Source organism: Neofelis nebulosa, chromosome 15 (genome assembly GCF_028018385.1).
Source record: "Neofelis nebulosa isolate mNeoNeb1 chromosome 15, mNeoNeb1.pri, whole genome shotgun sequence".
Classification (NCBI taxonomy): Eukaryota; Metazoa; Chordata; class Mammalia; order Carnivora; family Felidae; genus Neofelis; species Neofelis nebulosa.
In genome coordinates, this window is record NC_080796.1 from 19,043,454 (window position 1) to 19,061,412 (window position 17,959).

The 17,959-nt window shown below is 33.8% G+C and overlaps 1 protein-coding gene across 2 annotated transcripts in view; it reads right to left on the reverse strand.

The window, feature by feature from the left end:
• The window catches only part of KIFAP3 (kinesin associated protein 3), a 173,052-nt gene that overhangs the window by 56,818 nt on the left and 98,275 nt on the right, over positions 1 to 17,959 (reverse strand). For both annotated transcript variants that reach the window (XM_058701729.1, XM_058701730.1), the window contains 5 exons: positions 12,864 to 12,964; positions 5,150 to 5,258; positions 3,552 to 3,664; positions 2,861 to 3,026; positions 2,105 to 2,230 (listed from right to left, as the gene is read on the reverse strand). In XM_058701729.1, the coding sequence (XP_058557712.1) occupies positions 2,105 to 2,230; positions 2,861 to 3,026; positions 3,552 to 3,664; positions 5,150 to 5,258; positions 12,864 to 12,964 (615 nt within the window). The remainder of the gene's footprint in view (positions 1 to 2,104; positions 2,231 to 2,860; positions 3,027 to 3,551; positions 3,665 to 5,149; positions 5,259 to 12,863; positions 12,965 to 17,959) is intronic.

Sequence of the window (17,959 nt, forward strand, 5' to 3'; positions counted from 1 at the left end):
TATTTTGTCTGTATAATGTTGACTCCTCATGAGAAAAACAGTTCTTAAAAAAAAAAATCACACCTTCTAAATTCTAAGGTTTTGGTAGAAAAACTTATAAAAATTTTTTCTAATGTTTATTTATTTTTGAGGGAGAAAGGGAGACAGAGTGTGAGCGGGGAAGGGGCAGAGAGAGAGAGGGAGACACAGAACTTGAAGCAAGCTCTGGGCTCCGAGCTGTCAGCACAGAGCCCGACCCAGGGCTCGAACTCACAAACTGTGAGATCATGACCTGAGGCTAAGTCAGATGCTTAACCGACTGAGCCACCCAGGCACCCCAAGAGGTATTATTCTTGAATAATGTTAACAACATTAAATTTTACTTATTGTCATGAAATAAGTTATTTTAGTTTTAATGTAACTGATTATATAAATAGTAAAAGGAATGTTGCATATCATAAGCTAATTAATGTTTAACATTATATAAAGAATAGTTTAATAGGTTAGCTGATATCCACTGATTAATATATAATGGCAAAAGCAAATACTTATAGAAATCTAATTTTTAGGTACTGGTTATGAAATTTCATTTATTAATAGTTTTGTATCAACTCCTGGCATTTGTTCAATGATACCTGTTAGACACAGATTTACAGGTCAACAGAGCATTAGCTATTTGTGTAGAATAAAGTGCGGGACCCTTAAAGTCCAATCTGTTCCAAAGGATTTCCCTCACTAACTTGCCAATGTGCCACTCTCCCAGACTACTTGGGCTAAAATTCTACTAATTACTCTCTCGGTATACAGTATCCCCTTACTTGACCACAAGGGTTTTAATAGAATTATGTCAGGTGTACAACAGTGATTCAACAATTCTATGTATCACTCAATACTCACCATGGTAAGTTAGTCACCACCTGACATCATAAATTATTATAGTATTAGTGACTATATTCCCGGAAATCCATGTATTTCTTAAAAAGAGAAGCATATAGCCTCTGTTCATGATAACCTCATGGCAGAGAACATTAAGACACAGTAAGACACTGTGAGCTGGCTCTGTCAGCTTGCCTTGTACATGTCTCAGCTCCCTCAATCATAATCAAGGGGGAACAGCAATTCAAGAAAACCAGTCATTCTGTTCCAGATTTCTCCAGCTCATCACAAAATCTTCATTCTCACTCTGCCAACTACATTGTCTTCATTTACACCTCCCAACCACCTAGTCTCTCTTTTAATTGTTTCTCATTTGGAAAACTCCTGGCTGGGAGAAGGGTGGACCAAAGTAAATATATATCTATATATCTATCTATCTATATCTATATACATCTATGTGTGTGTGTGTATATATATATATATATATGTATATGTATATGTATATATGTATACATATATATATATATATGTATACATATATACATACACACACACACACACACACAACATGTAGGAACACTTCAAAATATGGAGGTATTATCTCTAGATGACCTATTAAATGCATTATGTTAAAGAATTTATAAATCAAACTTAAAAATTCAAAAGAGAGAAATGGGCAAAAGACTTAGGCAATCCAGTCTATGGTATTTTGTTACGGAGGCCTGAGTAGACTAACACAAAGTCCTAGAGAACTTGACGCTAATAGAATAATATTAGGTTCAGATAGATTTTGTATGCAGTGTGGAAAACAATGAACCCTGGCCCCTTAAAAGCAATATGAAGTTAAGGGAAGAATTCCATCTAGGCCTCATTGCCCAATTCTGTAACCATAGCCACTGTGGCTAATTGAATTAAAAATTAAATACAAAATTCAAGTTCTCAGTCCCAATAGCCACATCTCAAGTACTCAACAGCCACATGTGTTGGACAGTGCAAATAGAGAACATTTTCTTCACCACGGAACGTTTAGAGGACAACATTGGACCTAGAAGGGAATAGGATGCTTCCAAATGAACCTTCCTGATTAGAAATCAAGACATTAAAAAAAGATAGGAGATCCAATTCAATCAACACAAAGCTCAACAGGACAGAATATTAGTATTTCATGATTGCAGATCTTTTATATTTAAAAATGTAAATAGCCTGTTCGTATATTAACAAAAGTAAATTGAAACAAATTATAATTTACCATTTAGCAATTCAATGAGTGCGGGGATTATCCCAGATTTGGCTAGCAATGCAGCACAAGAGTCATCCATAGATACAGTTCCAATCATTATAACCACTTCTAAAACAAGGTCATCTTCTGCAGCACCTAATAAAGTCAAACCACAGAAAGTTTTCATTGAAATGTCCTGATCCAAATCCATTTATACTGCCAAAACTTCAATGCACAGAGAATATACTGTAAGCTATTAAATCAGTTCTTATGAATCCTTAGCATGCTTGTAACTTTGTCCTTTCTTCCCATTTCTATGCTCAATGAAGAAGATAGTTCATAAGAGTAAGGGAGGGCAGCACTGAAGGATAACACCTCTCTGAAAATGTAAATGAATGACAATGTAAATACAGAAAACCGAAGAGTCATTTGAATGGCTCAAAGAACTTTGTGTGTTCACAGGTATGCATGCATGCAAAGAGGATATGGTATTTGGTAATTTTTAAAAAGCAGGATCAAAAAATAAGCAGGGTAGGGAAAGGAAACCAATAATAAGATAACACGTTTTTCGGAAAAAGAATACATACATCTAACAGGAGACCTAGTGATCACCTTTCTGGGAGGAAGAAACTAGAACTAGAGCTGAAAGTTGAGGTGTGGGAAGAAAACACATTACCTAGTATAATAATGGTCACAAAATACTGCTCTAGCAGTTGCTCTCAGCCGCAACAGAAAGAAATAGAAATAACTTAATGATTACGCAAAATGGAAATACTTAGCACAGACCTGGTTTTAGTTTATCCTTGAGGTATGGGACCAACTTGTACTCCTTAAGAACCAATTCCCAGTCTAAGTCTGGAATGGTCAAATTTGCAAGAGTTCCCAGACATTCAATCACAAACTCCTCTTCCTCATCATTAGAGATCTGGGCTGCAAGGTCCCCAACATAATCCTAAAGAAAACAGAATTTTAATACAAATTTAAAATATGATTTCTGCAGAAGAACCAATCTAATAATGTAATCCACAGGAAGAAAAAGTAAGTATCAAATGTGATTCTCTTGTTTTAATAATCTTGAGCCAAATTGCTATAGGAATCATCGGTTTAAAGTTTATTATATATTTTTTTAGTTACCTCTATACCCAAAGTGGGGCTCAAACTCACAACCCTGAGATCAAGAGTTGCATACTCTTCTCACTGAGCCAGCCAGGTGCCTCAGGAGTCATTTGCTTAAAAGGCAAGACAAGTAGAGTGAGGACAGAAGTGTTAGGGGTTGGGATCATAAAGTGAAAACAACTCTAAAATTGAGCATGGGATTTCTGGAAGCTAAACTTACAAGAAAGTTTATAACAAAAGAACCAACTTGGGTCATGAGTTAATACTGATAAGAGCTCAGTAAGAGTTTTATTTCCAAATGTAGGACTTTAAAGCTTCAATTCTCAGGCTGTTTTAATAGAAAGAAAGAAACTATACTCACAATAAATAAATTTTTAGTTGGTCCATCATGCTGGGAAATGTTCCTAATCATTTTCATCAGCAATGGATCCTTAAACTTCAGAGCCCTCTTCATGAGCATCTTTAGCCCATTTCCTGCAAAAAATCAGAAAACTCCTCCAATAGAATTAAGGTTCATTTAAGTTTAATAAAATTTGTTTAGTTTACAGTTCTCAAAAAAACCCCAATTTACATACAGTAAAATGCCTGAATCTTCAGTGTACAATAGATTAATTTTGATTAAATGTGTGCCCCTGGGTAATTCATACCCATATCAAGATACAGACATTTCCATTCATTCCAGAAAGTGTCCCTTCTCAATTTTCATCCCCAAATGTAATCACTTTACTTCTCCTTTTCCTCTTCCTCATCTTATTTTCCTTCTTTCTTCTTTTTAAAAAAAAAAAATTTTTTTTAATGTTTTTATTTATTTTTGAGACAGAGAGAGACAGAGTATGAGCAGGGGTGGGGCAGAGAGAGGGAGACATAGAATCTGAAGCAGGCTCCAGGCTCTGAGCTGTCGGCACAGAGCTTGACGCAGGGCTCAAACTCACGGACTGTGAGATCATGACCTGAGCCAAGTCGGACACTTAACCGACTGAGCCACGCAGGCGCCCCTTCTCTTTCTTCTTTTTAAACATAGATTAATTTTACCTGCTGTAGAATTTCATATAAATGGTATCACACGGTATGTGCTCTTCTGTGTATGGAATATGCACCACAAATTTTAAAAATGTAAATGCTTTTTGACCCAGAAAATGTATCCTAAGAACATAAAAATCGAAATATGAAGTTTCAGAGAAAGGAAAACTACTGCAACATGGTTTGTTTCAGAAAAGAAGTGGCAACAAACTAAATATCCAAAATAGCTGATTAAATTATAGAAAATCCTTTAATGGATTATTTTGCCACTATTGGCAATTATTTTATATAAAATATCTAATCACATGGAATGAGATTCAAGATATAACTTAAAAAAATGTCACCATATATAGATACAAAAACCAAATTTTATCTTAAAAATCTGCAGAAGCATTGTACCAAAATTTCACCTATGATTATCTCTGGATAGTGGAAGAAAAGATTTTAATTTTTTCCTATTTGCTCATTTGTCCCTTAAAAAAACAAAAAACAGAAAACAAATATGTATACTTTCCAAATAAGAAAAAAAAACTATTGAGCAGATTCTGAAATATCATAATGCATGACAAGCTATTTTACGAAGGTATTATAGAAACAAATATCTGATACATTTTTATTGTTATTATCTTACACTGTAACAGATTGTTTTGCAAATAAAAAGTTTTGTTTCCTCTAGAAATGTTTTTAAAAATGAAATTTAATTAAGGGTAACTAAACCCTGGTGTATAAAATAATTACTAAAGGTAAGTATTTCTACTCATGATATAAGAGTATTTGTTCTGAATCTATCTGACCTTTAAAGATTAAAGCTATAATTTTTAAAACTACTTAAAAATAGGATTTACACAGCTACTATAATTCTTAATTCCTTGTTTCTTTTCCAGAATTTGCTGGTTGCCATATGATTAAAGGTTATCTATGAAGCTCAAAGGCACTAACCTTCACAGATAAGCTGTACGTTCCTTTTGTTAGCAGCAAGATTAATGCAGAAAGAAATGAGTTCCAAGTCAATTCGTTCATCTGAACATTCAAACAGCATCTTCATTAACTAGCAAAAAGCACATGGAATATTTTATTCAAAAACCACACAAAAAAGCATCAAAAACACCAGATGTATTTTATTACAATGTATTATCTTAGATTCTGTGATGGGAATAATACATTTCAACATATAAGTGGTAAGCTCTCACTATGGACTACTGAATGAATAAATGGTTGATGAACTACTAGATGTTCGGCATTAAATGTAAACTACTGAGTACAATGGAAAATACAGGAGGAATATTAGATACAGCCTTTGCATTTAAGGAATTTAAAATATTATGTAGAAGTAGAGCATTCTGAGCAAAAAAAAAAAAATAGCTTGTGCAAAGGATACAAGGTAAGAAAGAAGAAAAGAAGGCAAGCATGGTTGGGAGTGAGTGAAATAGTGTTCAGATATAAGAAGGTAAAAGCCAAATCATGCAGGGTCTTGAAGTACATGTTAAAGATTTGGGGCTTCATTGTAAAGATAATAGGAAGCCATTAAAGGCTTCTAAGTAAGTAAAATGGCAGGATAAGATCTGTGTTTCAAAAAGGTCTGGCCAGTGTGGAAAACAGACTGAAACAGAGTGAGAAAATGTAGGAAAACCACCTAGGAGCCTAGAGGAAAAGTCCAGGTAAGATGATGACTCTTGGACTACATGGGGCCATGGGGATGGAGATAAAAGGATGGATTAAAGCTGTATTTAGGAACGAGAATCAAAATGGGATTTAATAACTGACTAGATGTTGGGGTTAAGGGAGAGGAAGGGTCAAAGATGACTCCCAGGTTTCTGCACTGAGCACCAACGTGGACAGTGGTGTCCACATTTACCAAACAGGAGAAACTAGAGTAGGAAGACTTTAAAGGGAAGACAGTCATTTTGGTTTTAGATGTGTTGAGCTTAATAAGCTGCCTATGTGATAGTGTGGTACAGATATTCAGTAGAAGTTATAAATGCAACCCTGAGTTTATAAGAGATGTTTGCACCGGAGATTTAGGAATTGTTACATATGGTTGACTACTGAAGCTCCAGGCTGGATCCAATCATATGGGCATGGGTATAAAAGGAGAAAAGAACTCTACTTAATGATAAAAGAAAGAGAAGGTGGGTCTGAAAGGCAACAGACAGAAAAGCAGAAATCTAGGAAAAGGTAGGCTACCTATGCCATCTATCTGTAATCCAGATTTGTCATGATGAAAGATGGTTGCTATAATAAAGGAGAAATGAACTTTATGCTATAGTTTTTAGAAGCTAGTCTTCTATGACTGGTAAATCAGCAGATTAACTGAGTGTATACTATGTAAAGACATTTTTCTCTAAGTCAAATGGCTAAGACATAGGAAAGTCAGTCCTAAAATTTGTTACCTAAGAATTTCTTATGTTTTGCCTCAGGGCACTACAATACCTTTTTAAGATCAACATGCCTTTGTGAATCCAACACAGCACTGTATATACAGGAAGTGAATAATAGCTATTTGTTGACTCGTTAGACCCTCTTCTGTTAAATCTTGTTTTAATTTTTCTCTTTGTAAATTTCAGATAACTTAAGTTTCAAAAAGGATGTATGGTCAACATACAAAAATCAATTGTATTCCTATGTGCTAGCAGTGAACAACTGGAAACCAAAATTAACACAGATCCACTTACAACTGCTCCAAAAAATTATACCTAAGTACAATTCTAACAAAAGTATACTTATATATATGCTGAGAACTACAAAACACTGTAACAGGTGAGTAGTTAGCAATATATCATGCCTTTTTCCAGAGGGCAGCTCTTTAACCACAAATGTTGCTACTAATGGAATCTTTAGATAAGGAATCATTAACACTTAATAATATTATAGAACAAAAAAATTCTGTGGCAAAACTAAAATAATCTTAATCTATTGGATATACATTTAATAGATTTTGCTACCTATCTATATGTTAATTGCCAATTAAAAGTACAAATCAATAAAAATGTATGTGATAATCCTCGAATTAGTATGTTTTTCATACTCTAATTAAAAATTTACTATAGATTTCTTCCAAATTTTTACTGATGTAAGACACTTCTTTATAATAACAAAAATCTGCTACAAAAGCAAATTATCTGTTGCTATTTACTTGAAATTGACCTTGTAGTATGAAAATTGCCCTTGTGAATGGGGTTAGAGGTGATCTATTAGAAGCTGAGGGGTGTTGTTTGCTTTTGGTAATTTCTATGTTAAATCCTGTGGTGAAGTAATCAGGGGCTAGATTTTTAAAAAATAATGCACAGTTTGAAATCTTACCCAACTACCCCTCCCCCCCCCCAAAATCAAGAGAAATTAGGACTAAATGTGAATGAAATGTATCATGAAATAGAATTAGTTTTTCATAATAGGAAAGAGAAACACTTCAATTTTAATTAAAGCATTCACATTTTAAAATAATAGTTTCCTTCAAACTCCATGGGCAACATTATGTCTCTAATTTGATTGCTACCCCTGGCACTTCAAAAGTAAGTGTAATTGCTGACAACTAGGAAATATTAAAACTAGATTTGTTCTGTTTTAACTATGTCCATTGTCATCTTTTACTAATTTAACAGGAAAGCACTAAAAGGGCTTCAGCCTGTGCCATGAAGAGGCAACAGTGCTCAATCAGACAGGTCCCATATTGCGTATCAGATACCAAAGACTCAAGACTGAAATCACTGTGTCTAGACTCTCTGGCACCTGACTTCACTTATTTACCAGTGACCAGAGGCCAACCCCCACAGCTCTCTGAATTCACATACACCTCTACTACCCCCATCCCCCCACCCAAACATCTTTGAATGATTATGGCAGAACTTTGCATGCCTCAGGAATCTCTTCTGACTGGCTACTCCCTAACTGTGCTGTTTGAAGTGATGCTCTGGTTTCTGAACTTCAGCAGATAATGGCAGGCAGGAGCAAAGGGGGCTGTCAGAAAGGACGTTTACCAGCATTCAGCTAAAAAGAAGCATGTAGATCAAAGAGCGGCCAAATAGGACAACTGTGGTAGAAAACATGTGGATCGCTATGAAGATTCTTACACACTGTTCCAGGGTAAAATATTAAATAACGCCATGACATCATTACCTAAACATGCACTTTGATTGGCCATTCTAATACCAATAAATACTTTTATAAGCATCTGGATGGCATTTACACCTATTTAAACAAAACATGCATCTTAGAGGTCTAAATAACAATGAACTGTTAATGTGTACTTTTAACTATTATTAGAATACAACTATTAACTCCTGGTTATCCCCAAGAATGCTTACCTGAAACAATTCACCCACTGAGACCATTAAGATCATCTATAAAGCCAGACTAGCCCTGGACCCCAAATTTTGCAGAATGGTGACATAATAGGGGGAAAAATTACAATATATTGGGTAATTAGAGGCACTAAAGTACAAAAGAAGAAAAGCAATATAATACTGGGAGAGATTATGAGGCATATTGAACATATAAGCACCTACTCTGAGTATTAAATAATTTACAAAAAGTCTAATTACAGGTTTATCTTATAAAATGCATATAAGGCAGTATTTAAAATGGACAGCGAATGGATCCAAAATAATGTGAATGATTTGATATTTTACTTAGAGTACCGTATTTTTGTATAGTCTTTTATGGTTTATAAAGCTCCTTTACATAAATATCTAATGTAATTAAAGAACAAGACCATATTCCACCTTTTTTTTTTTTTGTCATTAAAATGAATATGGGTGACTAATGAACCACTGCTTTCCTTCTTTCAAAGTTATTTTAGGCTTTTCATTTATAATGCTTGACATTCTTTTTTTTTTTTTTAAGAGAGAGCAGGGGAGAGGGGCAGAGGGGGAAAGGGAGAAGGAGGGAGGGAGAGAGAGAGAAAGAGTGAGAGAAAGAGAGAGAGAGAGAGAGAGAGAGAGAGAGAGAGAGAGAGAATGAATCTCAAGCAGGCTCCACGCTCAGCACAGGGCCCGACACAGGGCTCGATCCCATGACCCTGGAATCATAACCTGAGCCAAAATCAAGAGTCAGATGCTCAACTGACTGGGCCACCCAGGTGCTCTTTGACAGTCTTTACTAAACAAATATTAATGTGCATAATTTCAAAGTTAACCAAATATTACATTAATTCTAAGATCCAAACATTAGATATAGCTTTATTTAATAAGTACAATCAGCTGCTGTCACAAAGTTTTTTTCTTTTGTTTTGTTTTGTTTTGAGGATTTTATTTTTAAGTAATCTCCATATCCACCATGGGGCTCAAACTCACAACCCAGAGATCAAGAATCACACACCCTACCCATTGAGGCAGCCAGGCGCCCCAGCCAGTAGTTTAAAGCTTTGCTATATTTAAAAACATTACTCTGAGCAGCCTCTACCTCTGAAAGGAGTATCTTTTTAACTTAGGAAGGAAGCTTGGAAATTGCAATTTAATCCCAGACTTGCTTTCCACAATTCTGTTATTCAATAATGCATGTCACACTGGGTGGCAATCAAGCCATGTCAACTTTTCCATAACTATTTCAAAATTGAGCCTTATAAGTATAAGTCATAGGCTGGATAGCATGTTAGGACCAAATATATGTGAGAGTGCCATTTGGTTTCTCAAAATATGGCTTCATACTAAAAAGCTTCAGGATGTTTATGATGTAATTTGGTAACATCACCTCACCGTTCCTATAAGGGTTGAATTTTATTAAAAAAATAAAAAATATTGACTACTAAATAGGTTTTGGAAGGTTTTGTTTATGAAATATAGTTCATAAATGTTCTGAAATGTTCTGAAAACCCCACTGCAGAAACGTTTGAGTTAAAAATCATTAGTCAAGAAAACATGCATGAATATTGTTCTTGAAAAGGTATGGGAGAATTTTCTACATACAAAGTTTTCAAGTGCAGTGATAATATTTTTCAGAAATGACCTAAAGAGGCTCTTACTTCCAATTCCTTATTTAAAATAAAGTTTTATGTCTTATGGTTGAGATTATATATTCTAAAAGAGGATAACTCCAATTTGAAGACTCACCAAGAGTAAGTTTTCTATCCCTTTTTATTTTACATTTATTTCTTTTTTATTTAATGTTTTTTTCTTTAAGTCTAATCTGGATAAAAACAGTCAATCTAGGCAAGAATACTATTCTTCTTTGGCTACTTTCCAATTCATATCCTGTAGTCAATGAAGTTCTGACACTGAATGGGATTGGAAAAGGAACACCCTTTGAAACTGCAAAGCAGAAACCCTTGGAACATATGGAGTGAGACTGTAGTAAATCACCTGTAATCTCCCTTTGACATGGCTACTCTTTTATTGAAAACTTGTTTGACAAAGAATTTGATTACACTTTGCACTGGCTACACTTCTGACATATGTTATCTCTATAAGAAGCCTTGCCTTGTTAGATAAGATATGCTCTATATTCTTTGAAGAATGTCTATTTCCTATAAACATAATTAGTTTATCCACTTGATATAAAAGGCTAAGACATTACCCTTAAGAGTTTATCAGTTTTTTAATTGCATGTAGAGAAAGTGTTAAAATTCTGGAATAGCAAATTTAATTTTAGAACTATCTCACTAATTTTGGATGAATGAAAAGATTGTCAGTAAGAATAAAAAGAGAAATTATGGCTGATTTTTTTACTATACATTAATTAATTCTCAAGTAACATACATTTAATAACTTATATTAGCTTAATGAGGAATTGCCTAGCAGGAGTCTTAAGAGGAAATACTTTTCTAAGTGTGACTTACTATTCATACTCTTCTAAAGTGTTGGGTTTTTGTTTTTTTGTTTTGTATATAGATTTAATCTTTATTTATTTTTGAGAGAGAGAAAGCATGAGCAGGGAAGGGGGAGGGAGGGGGGGAGAGAGAGAGAGAGAGAGAGAGAGAGAGACAGACAGACAGACAGACAGACAGAATCTGAAGCAGGCTCTGGGGTCTGAGCTGTCCGCACAGAGCCCAATGCGGGGCTCAAACTCACAAACTGTGAGATCATGACCTGAGCCGAAGTCGAATGCTTAACTGACTGAGCCACCCAGGTGCCCCCTAAAGTGTTTTTTAAAGTGTTATTTTTATTGTTTGCCATACACCCTGCAAGTTTGCTTTTTCTATCTTAGGAAACCATTTTATAAAAAATAATGTAATATTTAAAACTGGCCCAACCAGTGTTCCAATCATCAGATATTCAAATTAGTGGAGCTCAGTTTAATAAAGATTGATGGCAAAATAGTGATTCTGTGAATGTATATTCCCTAAGAGCAAAATATGTATAATATGTATAGAATCTCTATCCTTATAACATAGTCCATGTAAAAAAAAAAATCACTGAACTACTTCAAGATAAAAAGGCCTAACATATGAAATATATCAAACAACTGAGTCATAGCAAAATCTTTCTTAAAGATAAAAGAATTTTGATAAATCATTTAAAATCACTGAACATAAACCAAATGAACAGGGAAAGTTAGGAAATACTAGCAATATGACAAAGAATTAAAATAGTTATTTCATATTTGGATCTCATTTATTAATACTAAAAATATTAACGTGCCAATGGAAAAATTGGCAAAGGACATGAATAAATAATTTGTAAATTTTTTCTATACACACACACACACAAATTACTCAGCCATAAAAAAGAATGAAATCTTGCCATTTGCAACAACATGGATAGAGCCAGAGAGTATAATGCTAAGTAAGAGCAGTCAGAGAAAGACAAATATTATATGATTTCACTCATATGGGAAATTTAAGAAACAAAACAAATGTGCAAAGGAAAAACAAAAGAGACAGAGAGACTCTTAATTATAGAGAACTGATGGTTACTAGAGGGAAGGTGGGTGGGTGGATGGGTGAAATAGGTGATAGGGATTAAGGAGTGCACTTGTGATGAGCACTGGGTGTATATGGAAGTACTGAATTACTACTGTGTATCTGAAACCAATAAAAGACTTTATATTAACTATACTGGAATTAAAATAAAATTTAAAAAAAGGAAAAAAGTGACATGCTAGTTGGAAATACAAACATGCCTTCTTAGAAGAAAATATGTCAAAGACACAAGTGTTTGTACCTTTTGACTTAGTAATTCTACTTTTAGGAACTTAAACTGAAGAAAAACACAGGGATGTGGATAAGCATTTATATACCATGATATTTATTCCACCTTATTTCATCTGTTTACCTAAGTTTACTTACATCTGTTTTTATGTGATAAACTGGAAAAAACACACAATTTAACAATAATTAAATAATGATACACTTAAGCAACAGAATATCATATAACTATGAGAAATAATTTTTGAAGACTGTTCAATGACATGGGAGAATACATTGTGATCTAGTAAGTAAATAAAGTAATATATAATTACATACTGTATATAATCTCAATATGTTATTTTTTAACTCTGTAGAAGGAAATATACCAAAATGTTAAATGGTTATCTCTGAGTTTGGGATAACAAAGTTATTTTCATTTTTATACTGCTCCCTATTTTCCAATTTTCTATCACAAACTCATATTATTTTTAAGAGGGAATTTTTTTTAGGGAAAAATGTATCTGGAAAATCAAGAGAAGAAAATGGAAAATGCCTATTTTTTTAATGCTTTTAAAAAACACTTAAACCACTTACCTGTGGTATACAGTCAGTGTATGCAAACATTGATTTAAAGCGATCATCCATGCTAATGTGGTAAAGAACACACATTGCTATTTGTTTGTAGTTTTCATTACCTGGGAATAAGAAATCATGGACATGATTAAATCATGGATATAATAAATTTTTTTGGTATAACACACTCAAATTAATACATTAAGACTTTTAACCTCCTGAATCAAATGCTTATACACCTCTAATTTAGAAAATATTTTGACCTCCCTATTTCAATTTTAAAGTCTAGAATATACTGTCTGTGAAATATCATTAATTTCCAAGAGACAACGTGCGTTTTGCAAAAAGAAAATTAACCACAAACCAAAGAATTTATTGTTTTCGGTAGCCTACTGTGAACCAGACTGGATCACTGGCATCCTCACCCTGACGTTCCATGAAAATATGTGATTAACACAGCTCCGAACAGTGATGATATAAGAAAAATCGCGAACAGAAAGTATATTTAATTCTTATGAGTCAGAAACTGGAAAAATAATCTAAATGATAAAAGAAGTACAGTAGTATTTGTAACATTAAAAAAATACATGACTATAAAACGCTAAGGCCTACAAATAGACTAAGGACCGCCTCAGTACTGAGGCCTAATACACCTCAAAACTGAGAAAGGGAAACAAATGATATAGCATAGATTGAACAATAAAATGGGATTCTATGTATCATGCAGTCCTTCTTTCTTTCAGATAGGTCATATTTTAAGGCCCTATTTATGATCTCTAAGTCAGTGACAGAACTAGAATTAGAAAACTTGTTTAAATCAAGAAACAATATCCTTTTCGAAAATTCTAGGCTATGAGAAATACTTGAAGATATTTGGAATTTAAAAGAATCAGGTAGGTAAGTGAATTTAATTGATAAATAATATATGAAGATTTTAAAAGTTTAAACATGGAGGATAAACTTAGCACCTTTAACCTTGTGTCTACCATACCACAAAATTACTAAAATATGTAGTGTTTTTCAAAATTCTGTTTTAGATTCTTATTGAATTTTTTGATATATTAGGCATATCTTTCCAGATGGTTAGAAATTCTTAGACCATGTGAACTTTGGTACTCTCACAAGGCTTAGAACACATGGTAGTTTCTTATTAAATATCCGCTGACTGATTTTAATATTTAAGCAGCATAGTGATTATAGTTAACAATCCTGTACTGTATATATTTGAAAGTTACTGACAGTAAACCTTGAAAGTTCTAACCACACACCCACACCCACCCACACACCCCCCAACACACACACACACAGTTAACTATGTGAGGTGACAGATGTGTTAACTAACCTTACTGTGGTAATTATTTTTCAATATATACATATATCAAATCATTACATCACATACATTAAACTTGTATCATGTTATATGTCATTTAGATGTCAATAAAGCTGGAAAACAAGGAGCAGTGTTACATTAAAAAACCAGAGGTTGGGGTGTTAAGGAATCTACTCCTGAAATCATTGTTGCACTATATGCTAACTAATTTGGATGGAAATTAAATGAATGAATGAATGAATGAATGAATGAATAATAATAAATAAATAAATGGACTAGCATGTCCACTGGGTTATTATTTTTTTTTATATTTTAATTTATTTAATCATATCCAAGTTAGTTAGCTTATAGTGCAACAGTGATTTCAGGGGTATGGGTTATTATTTATAACTGAAAATTTGAAAATAATCTAGATAACCAACATTTAGAAAATCATAAAATAAATGGTGATATGCTTAGGTAATATTATCTAAACATTATGCAATTATTATGCTTTGCATGTTATAATTATATAACATTATATAAATATTAAAAATCATTTTTAAGGATGCCTGGCTCGCTCAGTTGGTATAGCATGTGATTCTTGATCTTGAACTCCATGGTGGGTGTAGAGATTAGTTAAAAATAAAATATTTAAAAAAATTAAAAAAAATCAGAGGCTAAAACAGAAGAAATAAACACATTTATTCAAAGACAGAAATTACTAAATTCTACAAGAGCTTCAGATTTGAGGCAAATATTTTAAAAGTTATAGGAGATCTTTTACAAGTAAATATAAAAATATAGCGACTAGCTCTAACTCTTTGTTTTCCTTGAGCTTATATGTTACATAAAAATATATCACGTGGTGGGACACCTGAGTGGTTCAGTCACTTAGGCATCTGACTCCTAACTTCGGCTCAGGTCATGATCCTATAGTTCATGAGTTTGAGCCCTTTGTTGGGTTCTGTGCTGACAACACAGAGCCTGCTTGGGATTCTCTTTCTCCCTCTCCCTCTGCCCCTCCTCTGCTTGTGCTCTCTCTCAAAATAAAATAAATAAACATTAAAAAAAAAAAATATATATATATATATAGAGAGAGAGAGAACAAAATGAATCTTCAAAACAATAATCTGTCAAGTAAATATTATCCCTATGCTTCAGATGAGGAACTTAATGCTTAGAGAAAAATATATATTTGCTACACAGCCTTGTAAATGAGCAGGGATTTAAACTCTGATTCTAAAATCTCCACCAGGTTATGTTACAATAACACTCAAATACTTTTGTAATTGATAAGATGAAATGGCCTTCTAATACTGGGTATGAAAGACTGATCTATACTGACAGACATATGACAGAATAAAACACATTTTTGAAACACTTTTTTAAAAGCTGGATTTCTGCATCTTTCAAAATAGTTTGGCTAAAGCCTGTTTCCTTCAGCTTTCAATATCAGCATAAAAATGACTCCCTGGGATAAAACAAAAAAAAAAAAAATCCATTCCTTATCTGATGAATACATACTAGTATACATTTTCATTTTAACTAAAAATCTGTGAATTCACTAACTCAACCACTTGGAACACAACACATGTAGAAACTACATTTTATATGTGAAATAACACTTATTTTATCTCATGTTTTATGTCTGTTTCTCTATAGCATTATAGTTTATAGAAAATCTGCAGAATAAAGAGTGCAGGAGAAATCATTTTGGGTAAATTTCAGGTCCTTTCTACTATTTGAAAAATGTCACTACACAATCTGTGGAGAAGACAGACGCTGAATTCAAAAGATAAGCTCTAAGGATAATGACCCTAGGCTTAGATGAAAAGGTGAGATATAAAAACAGGGGGAAAAGTACACTTAATCTGAAGATGAAGACTAGTAAATTCAGAAACACAAGTTAGCTGTAGAAAATATATACACTAAGTATTTAGGGGTAAGAATTCTACTTGGAAGATGTGAGGCAGAAATTGTGAAATTACTCCAAAATGAGAAAAGTATAGACAAATTGGGTATACCACCAATTCCAACATTTTGTTCTTGGGATCAAAGCAAATATAGAAATAGAAAATATAGAAATCTATAGAAATATAGAAATCTATAGAAATAGAAAATACAGAAATATAGAAATAGAAAAGATTCACAGATACTACTAAAGCATATTTTCCCACTGTTGAAGGCATGCATTTACACTTATTCTAGTATAAAACACACCTGTCATAGGCAAACAAATCTTTGTACAAGTTTTTTTTTTTTAATGTTTGTTTATTTTGAGAGAGTGTGCACCCACACGCATGACAGTAGGAAAGGGGCAGAGAGAGAGAGGGAAAGAGAGAATCCCAAGCAGGTTCCACATTGTCAGCGTAGAACCTGAGGTGGGGCTCAATCTCACCAATTGTGAGATCATGACCTGAGCCGAAATCGAGTCATATTCTTAAACATCTGAGCCACTCAGGTGTCCCTGTACAGGTTTTCTAATACATAGGTTAAAAGAGAAGAAATCTGGGGCGCCTGGGTGGCTTAGTTGGTTAAGCGTCTGACTTCAGCTCATGGTTTGTGAGTTTGAACCCCAGCTCAGGGCCTGGAGCCTGCTTTGGATTCTGTCTCTCCCCTTCTCTCTCTCTCTGCCCGCCTCTCTTTCTCTCTCTCTCCCTCTCTCTCTCTCAAAAATAAACATTAAAAAAAATTTTTTTTAAGTGAAAAATTCCAACTTTATTCTCCAAGGAGGAGGGTATCCTTATGGTTTGGTCAGATTATACTTCACAGTATTTAGCTTTTTTTTCTAGGTATTGAGTTATTTTTAAATCTTTTCAAGTAGGGTCCTTCAGCAAACTTTCATATTTTTTTAATTTTAATTTTTTAATGTTTATTTTTGAGAGAGAGAGACAGAGTGTGAGTGGGCTGGGGCAGAAAGAGAGGGAGACACAGAATCTGAAGCAGGCTGCAGGCTCTGAGCTGTCAGCACAGAGCCCGATGCGGGACTCGAACTCAGGAGCCACAAGATCATGACCTGAGCCGAAGTCAGACGCTTAACCGACAGAGCCACGCAGGCACCCCAACAAACTTTCACATTCTGAAGGCAAATCTCTTTTTCCCTGCTATTCCAGTTTCTTTCTAAATGTTGTTCAGCTGTGGGTATGTTCTAATCCTACTTAACTTTTACAAAATATTTTTTTAACAAAATATTATTTGAAGATATTTTCTCTATGTAGTGGGTTCACTGAAAAGTAGGATTCCAAAGCACACAACTTGGTAAATGGTAAAAGAAACAAAGAATCAATAACCAATAAAAAGATTCTTCAAGATCAAAGTACATCACCAAACAAATTAGAATTCAATGTGGAAATAGGAATAAAACGGTCCATGCTTGAGGAGAGTCTATTGATGGTGTCAATGAAAAGAATTCTAAGAACTGTTCTAAGGTGGTACATCATTCATATAAGATGAGAGAAAAGATTCACTTTTAAGAGATCTGTACTCGATAAGATAGGTAACAAGGAAGCTCCTTTAGAGCTAATGATAATACACACTGATAATATAATTTATATAATGGTAATATATCCTAAGGATAAATCAAAGATATAGGATACGTGATAGAATAGGAAGCCTGGAGTAGAGTCCTAAAATTATAATAATTTCTGAAAAGCAGATGAATCACATATGTAAGAAACAGATCTCAGATATGACAATAACTTGTTTTTTTTTCACAACAAAACTAAATATCTAGTTTCAAGAAACAGAAAGATTCATTCTTCAGCCAGTCCTGCGTCTGCTCTTGTGTGCTGTCTCTTCTCCTCTC